Here is a 14,929-nt window from a genome sequence, read left to right on the forward strand (position 1 = left end):
GAAAAAAAAGAAAAGAAAAGAAAAAAAAAAGCGGGATGGATATAGGAGAGGAGGAAATAAGCCTTTAAAATACAAACGATAAAAGTAAATACCTTCTTATCATAGAAGAGATGGTTATGAATACTGGACTGAATATGTGAAACATGGTATAGATGCTGATTAACGGTTATTATCTGCTACTGCGGCTGCATTATTATCCCCTTTTTATATCCTTGCTACTCCCATTACTTGTTGAACGATGAAATTCAATTTATTAGTGATTAGCTTGTTAGTAAAATCATGTTCATAATAAAGAATAACTTCGATTATGATTGAAAGATAAAGTCAAGTGTCAGCTTTTAATATATTAATCATGCATAATGGCAGTAGCAGCTTACTATAAGTTTTTAAAATCAGATAAGGGGAAGTGTAATCTATTACTATGGCAATAGATTGTGTTTTCACTTTAAAATCTCAAACATAAAATATCTAGTTTTTTTTTGTTTTTTTATTTTTTTATTTTTTTATTATCATGCTTTTGGTGATAAAGAAGCTAATCTCATCTTCATTTTATCTATACGTTTTGATTTATTTTCATCTTTTTGACTCATTATGAATCCTCTTTTTATTCCTGATGGTTTAGTTTTATCAAATCTAAGTCTACTTAGAAGCAATTTACTATTAAATTCAAACCAAGCCTCTATATAACGATCCATATCCACTATTTCTTCTTTCTCATTTGATCGACTTCTTTCTGTCTTTGTTGATTTTAACTTGATTGGAATAATAGGTTCTGGAATACTTTGATCCACTTTTGACTCTTCACTTTTATCTATTCTTTTGTGATCATAATCAAAGTCAAAGACACTATCATCATCATCATCATCTCGATTCTCTTCTTCATCTAGGCTTGGTATCATGTCTCCTCTCCTTTTTCCTTTTGTTGAATGAAAGGGTAGAGTCGATTTAGACCTTGATTGAATACTAGGACTCATCGATTTACGTTGTCTATTTTTTCTTTTTGGTTCTATTGATTTGAATTGTGATAAAAGCTCCTTTTTGGAACTCTTTTTTAAAGAAGAAGATTCAGAAGTAAGATTAGGATTATATCTAGATAATAAGGCCTTTGTATCACTTAGTGTTAAATGAAATGGTGTTAAAGAAGGTTCTTCAATTGTAATAGGTTGACTAGCAGAGGTGCCTTCATCCCTCGTATCGATGATCTCTTCATCATCTACTACCATAAATCCTAAGAATAGACCCCATTATAAAATTATTTACTGACTGGTCGCGCCTTTCACATTTCATTTTATATTATATTATATTATCTATCAAACCTTTCTTTCCTCCAGGCTTTTCAATGACTTTTACTTTAGACTCATAACTTTTTGTTTGTCTTTCAATCTTTGACCAAAAGGATTCAAATTGTCCTTTTTCATTCAAAACCCCTAAACCAATGATCGGTAATCGACATTGTTTTATTTGACGTGGCCATAGCTGATATGCAAGTTTCATTATTCTTTGTATATCAGCGTCATTACTCATGTTCATGAACCATTCTGGGCCATGTAAAGGATGTTTTTCCAAATTGGTAATAAAATTGACAAATGTACTGCATCGCGCTCTAACTTTAATATATCTAATTAATTTATGCTTTACCATTGGAAATGGATTGTCTTGCCAGTGATCCAATGCAAATTTTTCATATGCTTTGCATTCTTCTGATATTTCTGGTGAATCTATCATATTATGTTTATGATCTTTATTATTCAGTATTATAAATATGTATGCATATATATATATAAAGAAGAGAGAAAGAGAGAGAGAGAAGAAAAATGCATTCTTGATGAAAAAAAAAAAAAAAAAAAAAAAAAAATAAAGCGTGACTCTAAATTTTCGAGAGATATAATGACATGTTTTATTTAAATGCATATAATCGTTTTAATTCTTTCTAATAATTTGATCAGAAGCTAAAAGATGATTCTTGACAAGATAAGAGACAATGACTTCAACACTTTGCTCTATACTAATTTCATGGGACTTGATATGAATCTCTGGATTTGTAGGTGCTTCATAAGGAGCTGAAATACCTGTAAATTCTTTTATTTCACCTGCTTTCGCCTTTTTATAAAGTCCTTTAGGATCACGTTGTTCAACCACTTCAAGAGGAGCATCGACAAAGACTTCAATAAAAGGAATACCAGCAGATTGATGAAGTACTCTAGCTTCATCACGATCTGCTCTATAAGGACTAATAAAAGCAGTGAGAGCAATCACAGTTGCATCTGCAAATAATTTAGCGACCTACACATACTTTTAATTAACTTTTTTATTTTATTCTATTTTCTCCTCGTATACACACATGTCTTTTATACCTCTGAAATACGACGAATATTCTCTATACGATCTTCAGGACTAAAACCTAAATTCTTATTTAATCCAAAACGAATATTATCACCATCTAAACGATAAGCATTTACACCAGAATGAAGTAAAGTTTGTTCTAAAGCAGTAGCCAACGTAGATTTGCCAGAAGCCGAAAGTCCAGTAAACCAAATAGTAAAACCCTACCATCATAAATGAAAAAAAAAATAAAAATAAAAATAAAAATAAAAGTGTATACATGTGAATAACAAAGTTATTTTATTTTTGTTTTGGTGTTAAACCTTTTGCTTTAAAAGAGCTTGACGTTCTTCCAAACCAACACTGCCAGAATGCCATGTAATATTAGTAGCCATTTTATTTAAAATAAGTATGTAACAAAAAAGAAGAAGAAGAAAAGATAAAAGAGAAAGAGAGATAACATCATCTTCTTGTTATTATAAAGGAGACATCGGAGATGATGAATAGATATATTTCTATTGGCAGTTCCTAGGATTACGCCATTAGATACTATAATTTGTAACAATGTATTGTTTATACATCTTTCCCTTTTCTTACTAAATATTCATATTTAATAAAATATTACTTCTTTAATAATTAAAATGAAAATTAAACTCTATTGAGTCATGGGATCATTTAGATAATTTACAAAATAAAATAAATAAATTATTTTTTTTTTCACTTTCATTTCCCTTCCCTTTTTTTTTTCTTCTTTAAATAAAAAAGAATGATAGATAACAGGAGTAATTATAGCTCTATTCCAAATGATGAAGAAGCTATAGTACAAAAAAAGACGTCTACTAATGTAAGCAAATATTTGTTTTTCTTTGTTTTCTTTTTCTTTCTTTTTCTTTTTTTCTAATATTCATATTAATACTCTATGTTAGAATAAGAAACTCCATTTGACTGTACGCTTTATTCTTTATGGTGCTATAGCTTTTGTTATCGTCTTTACTCTATTATTTTTTAGAAATAAAAGGAATAAATCAGGTAAAAGAATATGTCATCTTTTTGATTTATCATAACAAATTTCTCTAACTCTACAAAAAAAAAAGCTTCCGTTTCAAGTAAAAGAAATGTAATCATGATGATCAGTGATGGATTTGGTCCTGCTTCGGAAACTTTTGCAAGACAATATTATGCTTGGGCAGAAAAGAAAGACATTGGTTTTATGCTTCCTCTGGATGAAATTCATGTAGGAAATAGTCGTACACAAAGTTCATCTAGTTTAATTACAGATAGTGCTGCAGGTGCCACTGCATTTTCTTGCGCTAAAAAATCCTATAATGGTGCTATTGGAGGTAATCTATATATGTATATAGTCTAATATAATACAATGTTTATCATCATTATTATTATTATTCCATTCTATTAGTTGATCCCGAAAAAGTACCTTGTGGGACAGTTTTGGAGTCTGCAAAGATTCATAAAAATATGTTAACCGGCCTTGTTGTAACTTCTCGTGTTACACATGCAACTCCCGCTTCTTTCTCTGCTCATGTTGGTTGGCGTGATTGGGAAAATCAAATTGCAGAACAACAAATTGGCTATACTCCATTAGGTCGTACAGTCGACTTGATCTTTGGTGGAGGTCTTTGTGAATTTACAAAGAATTCCTCTGAAGGAAGTTGTCGTGCTGATGACCGTGATTTATTAACTGAAGCGAAAAAAAATTTTGGTTGGCATATTGTCCTATCAAAGGAAGAATATGAAGAATTAGATTCTCAGAATGCTTCATTACCCCTCATGGCCTTATTTGCTCCTAATGTAGGTACCTTTTTTTTTTTTTTTTTTTTTTTTTTTTAATTATAGAGTGAACACTTATCCTTTTATTTATTTTCTTAAAAAAAAAAAGCACATGTCGTATGAAATGGATAGAAATCCATTACATCAACCTGCTTTACATGAAATGACTGCAAAGGCTTTAGATATTTTGAAAACAAAATCTTTAGAACAAGATACTGGTTTCTTTTTAATGATTGAAGGTAGTCGTATTGATATGGCTGCTCATGCGAATGACCCCGCTGCCCATTTTTATGATATCATGGAATATCAACGTACAGTAGCTTTAGTGAAACAATTTGTAGAAGATAATCCCAATACTGTACTTATTTCAACAAGTGATCATGAAACGGGTGGATTTACAGCGGGTAGACAAATAGGTGATAATTACCCTGAATATCTATGGTAAACTATGATTTCCTTTATACAAATGTGTGTATAGAAATTCGAATCTAATCAGAATTTCTCTCTCTTTCTCTCTCTCTCCCTTTTTTTTTCTTTCTTTCTTTCTTTCTTCTTCTAAAAGGAATCCTCATATTATTCATCGTGTACGTAACTCTTCTGAAGCACTTGCTATTGCCTGGAATGATATTGTACATAAAGAAGAAGATGATGTTCAAAGTTATAATTATCTTCGTGAAGTCTTGATTGAAATTGGATTAGGTATCCTAGATGCAACTCGAGATGAAATTGAAAAGTTGAAGGCATGGAAATTAGCCAAGAAGACTTTAGATGATTTAGGTTATCTTTTTGCAGATATGGTGTCTCGTCGTGCATTAATTGGTGTAAGTAAATAATAATAAAGATATGCATTTATAATTTAACTTTATTTATAGTGGTCCACTCATGGTCATACAGCAGTTGATGTTAACTTGTATGCTAAAGGAGAAGGCACTGAAGTGTTGAGAGGAAGTCACGAAAATATAGAAATTGGTGAATTTATTGTGAATTACCTCGATTTAGATCTTGAAGATATTACTAAAAGATTAAGGTAAATCATATTAAAGTTCTTTATTTATTTATTTACTTATGGATACTACTTTTTTATAATTAAATAGTGATGCTAATTTTACCTCTTTGGGAGGAACGACAGCTTCTTTTAATACGCAGCATGTTCAATATCATGGTTAAACCCATCATGTGTCTTGTTGATACAAAAAGGGATTTTGATATTCCGCATACTAAGTTTGACATCATCTCCTAAATTTATTTTATTTATTTTTGTTACTGATGAAATAAAATATATAAAGTCAATTGTGGGGTCTTTTTTTTTTTTTTGTTTCTTGTTCTTTTATTATTATTAACCATGCTTTCTACTGTTACACGTTCTACTATCAAGTCAAGTGCTTTCAAGTCTTCTCTTCGTCCTTTGACATCAATTCGTACCAAGGTTACTTTACCTGACCTTCCTTATGATTATGATGTAAGTTGATATTCTTAAAGTTTGTGGTAGGGGAAATTTTTTCTTCTTTAAAGTTAATTAATTAATTTTTTTTTTTTCAAGGCACTTGAACCTTATATCAATACAGAAATCATGAAGCTTCATCACTCTAAACATCATCAAGCCTATGTAAATGGGTTCAATCAAGCTGAAGAGAAGCTTCAAAACGCCTTCAAGGCCCATGATTTAAAGGAACAACTTAGTCTTCAAAATGCACTTAAATTCAATGGGGGTGGACATATCAACCATTGTCTCTTTTGGGAAAATTTATCACCTAAAGGGAAAGGAGGTGGAGCAGTTCCTACGGGTGCTTTAGCTTCTGCTATTGAAAAGGAATTTGGTTCCTTTGATGAATTTGTAAAACAATTTAATGCTGCTGCTGTAGGCGTTCAAGGTAAGAGAGAGAATTTTTTTTTTTTTTTTTTTTTTTTTTTTTATTCATTTTTTTTTCTTTTTCTTTTTTGGGTATAATAAGGTTCTGGCTGGACATGGTTGGTAAGTTGTTTATAATATAAATACTTTTTTTTTTTTTTATCAAGATGAAATCAATGTGATATCATGAAAATTAAAATAAATAAATTAAAATAAAATTTTTTAGGGTTATAACAAGGCTTATAAACGTCTTGAAATTGCCACTACGCCTAATCAAGATCCTTTGCTCCGTAAGTAGTATCCAATTATGCATTGTATTGTTTAATTCATCATTATTTTTATTAGACTTGACTCCTCTTTTAAGCGTAGACGTTTGGGAACATGTAAGTGTATTTATTTTATATACAATTTAATTATTAAATCCATTTATAATTATTAGGCTTATTATTTGCAATATAAAAATGTACGTCCTGATTATCTTAAAAATATTTGGGAAGTAATCAACTGGGAAACTGTCGCTGAACGTTTTGCTAAGGCTTCTTAAATATTTTCATATAAATAATAAACATCTTTTTTTTTCTTTTTTACATTGTACAGTTATTGTTTTATTGAGAGATTATTAACAAGCACATCCATTACTATAATCTCTATTGTTATCACTATCAATACGAATAGGGTCACTAACATCATTATAAAGTTCAACATCAGCTTCTTGTTGAAGTGCATTCTTTGCGATTGTTTGAAAAGCTTGTTCAACATTAATAGCATCTTTAGCAGAAGTTTCAAAATAACTAATTTAAATAAAATAATAAATATTATAATTCTTCTTATTCTAGCTTTTCATTACTTACGGGATATTGCCTTTAGCTTGACAGAATGCCATAGCTCGTTTTTGAGAGACCTAATATATATAAATACACAAAACACATTTAGTCCTTTTTTCTTTGCATAATAATAAAAAGTGTACTGTACCATACGCTTGGACTCATCAACATCAATCTTGTTACCTAATACAACAAAAGGAAAATTATCTGGGTCACGCGGTGAAGCTTGTACCAAAAATTCATCATGCCATTGACCAAGGGATTCATAACTTTGATTATCATTTACATCATAAACTAATACACAACAATCAGCACCACGATAAAATGCAACACCTAATGATTGAAAACGCTCTTGTCCTGCAGTATCCCAGATCTAATTTAAATAATAACAAAACCATCACACACACACCAAAGGTTAACGTCCATCAAGTTAGTTTTATTCCAATTTTTTATTCTTACTCTTTTTATTTTATTTTTACCTGCATTGTAACTAATTTGTCATCGACCATTACTTCTTTTGTCAAGAAGTCAGCGCCAATGGTAGCCTTATATTGACCACTAAACTTCTTGTTAACATATTGATTCATTAAAGATGTTTTACCGACACTAACAGGAGGAGAAAAAAAAATGGGTTTAATTCTTAATTATAGTTTGAGATGATGCACAAAACATACCCACTATCACCCAAGATAATGACCTAATGAAAAAAGAATTTAATATTCTATTCAATTAAAAAAAAAAAAAGGTAATTATAAATTACCTTTAATAAAACTTTCTTTCTTGTAGCCATTTGTTAATAAAAGAAAAAAAAAATAAAATAAAAATTATTGAAAAAAAAGAAAAAGAAAAAAAAAATTAAAATAATCACAAAGACCAGCTCTCGTCGTTGTCGTCGTCGTCTTTGCTGGCTGCTGTAATTATTGTAAGTAGCAGTTTGTTATGGCTAGAATAAGCTCCGATAAATAATAAAATCATTTTTTTTTTTTTTTTTCCAACTAAACAAAACCTAGTCATTCTTTACAATCGATGCAAATAGTTATTTTAGTTATTTATATTTCAATACTGTTTATATATGCCATAGATAGACTATTCATAAAATACAAGATTTTTTTTTCACTCTATGACTTTGAGTGATATTTGTTGAATTCCTTAAGCAAGCAAACACTATATTCATTAAAAAAAGATATAAGCAGTATTTGAGTACATCAGAAGAAACCTATATCCTTATTCAACATTTTTTTTTTTAATAAAGCAGTTATACCAGCAGTCTTTCTAAAGTAAAAAGGCGCTCTCTCTCTCTCTCATGGTAAAATGTAAACAACAGAAAATAAAGGATTGTTGTTTCAGAGTTGGCTTTCTTTTAAAAATAGAACATTTGAAAGAAGGGGGCAACTAACTAACTAACTATCTTTCATAGTAGTCTTATTATTTTTACCCTTTCATATTGTCATTATGAGTATTATTTTTAGAATACATAAAGAAAGCAATTTTGTATTGTTACACTGGATAGAAAGAGTGTGAGAATTCGTTATACAAGCAAAGTGAAAGTAGTAGTAGTAGTAGTAGTAGTAGTAATAGTAACAACAACAATAATAGTAGTAGTAGTAATGAGTGTATGCATTTTATTAAGGTATGTTTTACATGATATTACATTGTGAATCTCTGTTATTAGTCTTGGTATCAAAAGAGGGTAACCTTTTATCTGGAGTAATCGATATCGTACGTCTTTTTTCTTCTTTTTGATGCTTTTTGGCTAATGTTTCTAATAACTTGACTCGTTCTTTTGCTTCTTTATGATTTCCTTTTTTAACTGCCTTGGAATAATAATAATGCGCCTGTTGAAAATCTCTTGGTGCACCAATAGCCATTTCATAATACCATCTATACATGCATATATGTATTTGTATACACATGTATATTTATGTAAGTGATAAATACAATAAGATAAAATAAACAAAATTTACCCTAACAGATAGCATGCATCAGGCAAATTTTGATCTGCAGCTAATTGACACCACTTAAAGGCTGCATCTTCATCTCGAGCATGTGTTTTAATCCAATTAGATTCATCCTGTTCAAATAAAGCGAGTTGATCATTAAGTTGATTAGGAGGCACTTTAACACCTTGATTATAAATTTGAGAAAGATTGTACATAGCATAACTATGTTTATTTTCGTTTGCAGCCATTTCATAATAAAAAATAGCCTTTGTCATATTCACTCTTATGCCATAAAGGCCTTGCTCATAAATGTAACCTAAACGAAACTGAGCTACTGCTAAACCCATTTCTGCTGCATGTTCAAAATAAGTTATAGCTGCAAATGTACCACCATAGCTTTGAATTAATTCACTAAATGATTTACAAGTAAAAAAAAAAAAAATGGATATACATATATAAGAATCAATACTTGAATATATATATATATATATGTGTGTATAATGTATCTATCTATCTATCTAGAGAGGGTTTACCTTGGTATATTAACAGATGGGTAATCATTTGTAAGAAGTAATCCTAAGGTATATGGTGCGTCAGGACAAGAACCTGTTGATTTTTCAGATGCTTTAATTAATAATTGAATGGCTCCATTTACATTACGTCTTGAACCAAACTCTCCATTTAAATTGATCATTGCAATTCTCTATACAAAAAAAAGCATAAATAATAAAGAATAAAAGTCTATATACATATACATGTGTATTTCTTTTTTTTTCTTTTACATAGAGTGCTTCAACAAGCCCTAAACCGGCAGCTTCTTCATAAAGTTGAAAAGAAGTCATATAATCTTGTTCCCTTTCATGATATTGTCCTACAGCAAACATGGCTTCGGGTACTTTTTCTTTTGCAGCAACTTCATAAAATTTTAATGCACGTGTTGTATTCTTTCGAAAACCATACATGCCTCGATCATACCATAAGGCTAGCAAATAAGCTGCTTCTCCAACATGTTCGTAAGCTAATCGTTTAATCCATCTGACACCTTCTTCTTCCAACATTTTTCTCTTTTTAAATTTTGTACTGGTCTTATCATCTGATTCCATTATTGCTGTTGTTGCTGTTCCTGTTGCTGCTACTGTGATTGAGTCTCTATTGAATAAAGAGGATGCACTTCTGCTGAAATAGGTATCGACACTACTACGACGACTGTCATCATTCATACTGTTGGGTCTCTTTTGTTGTTGATAATAACTTAAACTCTCTTTACGAGGTCGTTTCAGTAAGAGAGGTAATGTGGATGATAGATTGGATGAATAGGAAGGTCGATTCTCTGAATAAAGATGGGCGACTTCTAAAAGATATTTAGCATAAGTAAGTTGAACAACTCGATCATTTGTTTTTAAAGCCATGGATCGATAGAGCTTAATAGCATCAGGATGACTTGTAAGACTATAAGAGGCTTTAGAATATCTCGAAGAAGATTTCTGTTGTTGCAAGAGATGAGTAGGTAATTCAGTAGAGGAAGATGTGAGTAAAGGATTATGTTGATGTTGCTGTGGTGAACTATCGATAATTGAAGAAGAAGAAGAAGGAGGAGGAGGAGGAGGAGGAGGAGAAAGAGACATAAGCTGTTGATCTCTACTTGACTCTTCCTCTCTTTCATCCATCTTCTCCTCAGAGGCTTCATGGGTTGTGATGATGATACTAGCATTTACAGTTTGTTGAGCTATAGAAGGAGCCCCTTTACCCAAGGTAGTAGAAGTAAAGAAATCAGGATGATGTTGCGGTAATTTTGGAGGCGAAGATTCGGATAATAAATGAGATTCTTTAATGGTACTTAAAAGAGGAGGTAATCGCTTTAGAGGAGGTAAAAATTCCAATCCTTCCTTATCCTTATCAAAGGGTGATGTATTATCCCCTTCTACTAGTACTTTGGACACTTTACGTACAACAGATGCTTTACTGTTATTATCATGATAATTTTCATTTTGCCAAGAATTTGGAGAATTGATAGGTACGACAGTAATGATATCTTCTTGATCTTTATTCATTTCTTCAGGAGTTGAAATAATGCTTGGATTTAAAGTGGGTTTATATTGTTTATTATGGTCATCTTCATCTGATAAATCTGGATTAACGACGCGAAGAGTAAAAGGAGGATTTATAGCTGCTATCGCTGTACCCGTATCAGAATTGAGTGATATTTTACTATCATTTAATAATAGCTGTGTTGTTTGTGAAATACATTGCTTAGAATTTAAATAGTCATTAGCAATGTTATTAGATTCGAATGGTAATGAAGCACTTTGAATAGAAGGCATTTTTTTTTCTTTTAGTAATAATAATAAAAAGATTCAAATTAGATTGTAAAAAAAAAAAAAAAAAAAAAAAAAAAAAAATAATAATAATAATAAACAAGTAATTAAATGGAAATAAAAAGAAAAATAATAATAAAAAAAACAATACAAGTTGAACTCCCTTTATTTTTTTTTGTTTAAAAAAAAAAAAAAAAAAGAAACCTAAATCACACAAAGAAAATAGATTAAGGCACCAAATACAAGTAAATATCATGTGACGAGTTTATAATCAAATTTTGATTGGTCAATAATTAGATTTAGAAAAAAAAAAGTTATTTATAGAAATTTGCAGTTATAAAAATCACAAGAAAATAGAATTTCCATCTTATTATTTTAAAATGTAATGTCTATATTATATATAACATGGTAAATACGAATAAACGTAATCCAGTTAATTATGAGGAAAAGGGTTTATTAAGGAAAACTGGAAAAAAAAATAAAATAAATAAGAGTTCAAAAGTAATCTATATTTATAATTTAACGTGTATATTACCAGGTAATAATAATATACTATTTATATAAATATAAATATTATACACAATTTTATAATTAATTGTTTGTTTTATAAGGTTGGTAGTTAGGATACATGGGTGGATTTGGTTGGGAGGCGGGTGGTAAGTGCTGTTTATGATAATGAGAAGGTGGAAATTGACCTGGATTAGGTCGTTGTTGTTGTTGTTGTTGTTGCTGTTGAAAATAGTGTTGTGGAGCAGGACGTTGTTGCTGAAGATATTGCTGAGGATGAAATTGTGGGCGTGACTGTTGATATTGAGAAGGAGGAAATTGGGTTGGCTGAGGACGTTGTTGTGGAATAGGGCGATAAAAGTTAGAGGGATTATTAGGAATACGTTGAGGTTGCATGTTAGAGGGATTATTATGAATACGCTGAGGTTGCATGTCAGGCGGATTATTATGAATACGTTGAGGTTGCATGTTAGACTGTGGTAGTAAATTAGAATGATTTACCTGTATTGGAGGTAAAAAATTTCGAGTTTCATCTACTACTTTTTCATTATTTTTATGCTCTTCATTTTGAGGGATTACAGTTTCATCAACTAACGGTTCTCTTTCACCTTCCTCACTATTCTCTTTTTCCTTCTTCTTTTTATCCTTCTTCTTTTTATCCTTCTTTTTCTTCTTCTTTTCTTTATTCTCTTCATCGCTGGATGCATCTACATCTGACTTATCATCTTTAGTTTCTTTTGTTTTTTCCTTTTCAGTATCAGAACCCATTTCAGCTTCATCCTCTCTTTCCTTCTTCTTCTTCTTCTTTTTGTCTTTCTTCTTCTTTTTTTCTGTGGTCGAAACTAACTCGGGATGAGCAAGAGGACTTAAGCTTGACATACTAAGTGCATCATGAATATAATTTGCTTTAACAACAAGCATAGCTTCGTCATATGTAAACTAAATTAAAAGAGGAGGAATTAGGATATCAAGTTTTTACCCTTATATAAAAGTGTGACTAGACTACTTAAACACCTTACCCAACGTCTTTCTCTTTTCTTTTGTTCTGGAAAATTCTTAGTTACTTCTTTAATTTCCATTTCATAAATCCAATGATGCGCCTTTACACCTGTCTTTGTCTTTTCAGCAAAAACACCAATATGTCTAGTAATAACTCCTTTCACACCTGCTTCCTCCCATGTCTCTCTCATTGCAGCTTGTTTTTGTGTTTCATCCTTTTCCCAACCACCTTTAGGCTAATAGATTATAAATTAGAACAAGATGATTACAAGTAAATGATCAATTGACTTACAATCACCCAAGCTCCAGGATTACCTGAAGAAGAGACTAATAAAAATCGTTTATTGATAGGGTCAATAGGTAAACAACCAGCTACTTGTCGAATGCCTTGTTCATCGAACACATCACAACCATGACCATGTCTTGGCGTCATACTATACTCTATCTCTGACTCTTTATTTACTGCCTTTTTTTTATTTTTTTTAAAAATTTTCGTAAATTCTGGCATCTTGACTAATTGCTTTAATTCTTTTAAAAATTGAAAAAGAAGAAGAAGAAGAAGAAAAAAAAAAAAAAAAAAAGAAAAAAAAAGAAAAAAGGAATTTGTTTCTCTTTTTAATTTTTATTTTTATTTTTTTTATTTTTAAATTTTACCTTTTTAGTTTTTTATTTATTTATTTTAACTTTGTTTCTTACTTTTTTTTTTCATTTATTCAATCCATAAATCTTGCTGTAATATAGCTTATTTTATATTATTTGTTTGGTTGTTATAATAATTTCTGGTCATTTCTTTTCAATATATTAATTATCATGCTTTTTTTTTTTTTTTTTTTTTTTTTTTTTTTTTTTTTGTTTGTTTGTTTCCGCCTATTCTGTTACTGCTATACTATTGAGCCGAGGTTTAAAGATTTAACTAAAAAAAGAAATTTTATATTTATTTTAAAAACAATGTATGAGATAATACTCCATTATATAAATACACTTTTTTATTTTTAAACATATTTTATAAGAATACATTTATAAGAAGCTTATAGAATATGACAATTTAGGTTCTTCTTATAAAAGAAAAGCATAGAAGCCTTTACTTATTACGTAAATCCTACTGTTATTTTATCAAGACAGCTCAAGGACAAAGCAAACAGGAACTTTTAAGATAATATAAATTTGTAATACATATTCATTACACTCGTAAATGATAGGATAGTGACACGATGGCATAATTTAATATCCAAGTCAACTGCATAAAAGGGTATATAAAGCAGCTTATTACTAATAATAATAATAAAAGAGAGAAAGATGCTCTTCATTACTACACCGACAAAACAATCATTTTCTTCTAATAGTTCATAATTATACTTAAATAATGATAACTGTAATTCTGTATGCAAAATATTCTATTAAGGATTCTATAGTGCTATTTTCTTTTCTTTTTTTCTCTTGGTAGTCAGACTGTCAGTTAATTAGTAATAAAATGTATCCCACCTTCTCAAGATATGAATACTTATAGCCATTCTTTAACACTTTTATAATTAAGCAACATTGTGTCCATATAATATCTACTTTTTTTTTTTCTACATCTAACTATATACTGGCTATTCTGTTTTATCAATCATGGTACATACTTTATTTAATTCTACTACTCCCTTTTTATTTTTGACAATTGACATATTACTTCCTTTGTACTATATGACTTAATATCCCCTGAGATCTACAAATGATAATGTTGGAGAGGAATAAAGAGAGAGAGCCGTACTGTATACTTGAAGGTCTCTACTAGCAGTAATAAGCTCTTCAATCATTTGTTTCAGTTTAATAATCAGATTTACTACTGCTATTATTGCCTCTAGTATGCATATATGTATATACATATATAATAGCAATTATAATGACATTATTTATTGATGATTATATTTGTATATGTATGTAAAAACTTATTTACTAGAAGAATATACGTGTATATGTATAAAAGAATCATTATTTATTATTAATTGAATATGTATTTAACAGGTCTGAAAATTGCTATTTAATTTAATAATTTTGACATGTTCGAATCTTCATTTGTATCAGCATCTTTTTATAAATAAAATTTTATTTTATACACATAGATTTTAAGTACAACGGCTCTCTTTATTATAAATAGACTATAGGAAAAGTGTGTTTATTACTAAATTGGCGCAGTCTCAAAAGATGGACATTTACTTTGTGAGCATTTATTTGACTTTTAAGGTAACTTCCGTATTTATTTCTGAAGTATTCATCAAAGATATTTTAAATTAGTAACTACACTTGCTTTTTTTACATTATAAAAATACCATTGTAGCTTCCTCTCTCTCTCTCTCTCTCTCTCTCTCATTGATATAAACATAAATATAAATATAAACCTATACA

The 14,929-nt window shown here is 29.8% G+C and overlaps 6 protein-coding genes across 6 annotated transcripts; 2 read left to right on the top strand and 4 right to left on the bottom strand.

Annotated features, from left to right (window-relative positions):
- Positions 1-482: 482 nt before the first annotated feature.
- Positions 483-1,801, bottom strand: BX663DRAFT_498028 (uncharacterized protein). The gene is made up of 2 exons (XM_051525993.1): positions 1,317-1,801; positions 483-1,228 (listed from the first exon to the last, which is right to left on the bottom strand). Exons 1-2 carry the CDS (start codon positions 1,723-1,725, stop codon positions 510-512), a joined length of 1,128 nt encoding a protein of 375 aa, XP_051385876.1. The 5' UTR covers positions 1,726-1,801; the 3' UTR covers positions 483-509.
- Positions 1,802-1,872: 71 nt separating this feature from the next.
- Positions 1,873-2,757, bottom strand: BX663DRAFT_498029 (adenylylsulfate kinase). The gene is made up of 3 exons (XM_051525994.1): positions 2,646-2,757; positions 2,355-2,546; positions 1,873-2,283 (listed from the first exon to the last, which is right to left on the bottom strand). The coding sequence occupies exons 1-3, from the start codon at positions 2,715-2,717 to the stop codon at positions 1,921-1,923; spliced, it is 627 nt and encodes a 208-aa protein (XP_051385877.1). The 5' UTR covers positions 2,718-2,757; the 3' UTR covers positions 1,873-1,920.
- Positions 2,758-2,979: 222 nt separating this feature from the next.
- Positions 2,980-5,425, top strand: BX663DRAFT_498033 (alkaline-phosphatase-like protein). Its single transcript, XM_051525995.1, has 7 exons — positions 2,980-3,166; positions 3,249-3,351; positions 3,417-3,662; positions 3,737-4,128; positions 4,217-4,548; positions 4,670-4,928; positions 4,980-5,425. The coding sequence occupies exons 1-7, from the start codon at positions 3,089-3,091 to the stop codon at positions 5,136-5,138; spliced, it is 1,569 nt and encodes a 522-aa protein (XP_051385878.1). The 5' UTR covers positions 2,980-3,088; the 3' UTR covers positions 5,139-5,425.
- Positions 5,426-5,428: 3 nt separating this feature from the next.
- Positions 5,429-6,527, top strand: BX663DRAFT_244530 (Manganese/iron superoxide dismutase). The gene is made up of 6 exons (XM_051521851.1): positions 5,429-5,566; positions 5,648-5,978; positions 6,060-6,079; positions 6,183-6,246; positions 6,302-6,339; positions 6,396-6,527. Exons 1-6 carry the CDS (start codon positions 5,450-5,452, stop codon positions 6,498-6,500), a joined length of 675 nt encoding a protein of 224 aa, XP_051385879.1. The 5' UTR covers positions 5,429-5,449; the 3' UTR covers positions 6,501-6,527.
- A 48-nt stretch (positions 6,528-6,575) lies between these two features.
- On the bottom strand, positions 6,576-11,041 carry BX663DRAFT_428391 (ras family-domain-containing protein; the record flags this gene model as incomplete). The annotated part of the gene is made up of 10 exons (XM_051522680.1): positions 6,576-6,747; positions 6,808-6,857; positions 6,929-7,153; positions 8,592-8,661; positions 8,745-9,131; positions 9,254-9,423; positions 9,503-9,843; positions 9,916-10,273; positions 10,436-10,606; positions 10,739-11,041. The coding sequence occupies 10 exons, from the start codon at positions 11,039-11,041 to the stop codon at positions 6,576-6,578; spliced, it is 2,247 nt and encodes a 748-aa protein (XP_051385880.1).
- A 1,520-nt stretch (positions 11,042-12,561) lies between these two features.
- BX663DRAFT_422667 (NUDIX hydrolase domain-like protein) lies at positions 12,562-12,983 on the bottom strand (the record flags this gene model as incomplete). Its single annotated transcript, XM_051522419.1, has 2 exons — positions 12,562-12,777; positions 12,834-12,983. Coding segments are annotated over 2 exons (366 nt in total), but the record flags the coding sequence as incomplete, so codon positions are not given.
- Positions 12,984-14,929: the final 1,946 nt, after the last annotated feature.

Source organism: Cokeromyces recurvatus (assembly GCF_025118155.1).
Source record: "Cokeromyces recurvatus strain NRRL 2243 chromosome Unknown BX663scaffold_4, whole genome shotgun sequence".
In the NCBI taxonomy this organism is placed as follows: Eukaryota; Fungi; Mucoromycota; class Mucoromycetes; order Mucorales; family Mucoraceae; genus Cokeromyces; species Cokeromyces recurvatus.

Bases quoted from the DNA above. Each gene is read 5' to 3' on its own strand.
- BX663DRAFT_498028 (XM_051525993.1), bottom strand. From the start codon at position 1,725: ATGATAGATTCACCAGAAATATCAGAAGAATGCAAAGCATATGAAAAA. The intron at 1,229-1,316 runs GTTTGATAGATA...GTCTATTCTTAG, and splicing joins AAAGCCTGGAGGAAAGAAAG to GATTTATGGTAGTAGATGAT.
- BX663DRAFT_498029 (XM_051525994.1), bottom strand. From the start codon at position 2,717: ATGGCTACTAATATTACATGGCATTCTGGCAGTGTTGGTTTGGAAGAA. The intron at 2,547-2,645 runs GTTTAACACCAA...TTATGATGGTAG, and splicing joins AAGCTCTTTTAAAGCAAAAG to GGTTTTACTATTTGGTTTAC. The intron at 2,284-2,354 runs GTATAAAAGACA...AAGTATGTGTAG, and splicing joins ATATTCGTCGTATTTCAGAG to GTCGCTAAATTATTTGCAGA.
- BX663DRAFT_498033 (XM_051525995.1), top strand. From the start codon at position 3,089: ATGATAGATAACAGGAGTAATTATAGCTCTATTCCAAATGATGAAGAA. The intron at 4,549-4,669 runs GTAAACTATGAT...TTCTTCTAAAAG, and splicing joins AATTACCCTGAATATCTATG to GAATCCTCATATTATTCATC. The intron at 4,929-4,979 runs GTAAGTAAATAA...CTTTATTTATAG, and splicing joins CTCGTCGTGCATTAATTGGT to TGGTCCACTCATGGTCATAC.
- BX663DRAFT_244530 (XM_051521851.1), top strand. From the start codon at position 5,450: ATGCTTTCTACTGTTACACGTTCTACTATCAAGTCAAGTGCTTTCAAG. The intron at 6,080-6,182 runs GTAAGTTGTTTA...AAAATTTTTTAG, and splicing joins GTTCTGGCTGGACATGGTTG to GGTTATAACAAGGCTTATAA. The intron at 6,247-6,301 runs GTAAGTAGTATC...TATTTTTATTAG, and splicing joins TAATCAAGATCCTTTGCTCC to ACTTGACTCCTCTTTTAAGC.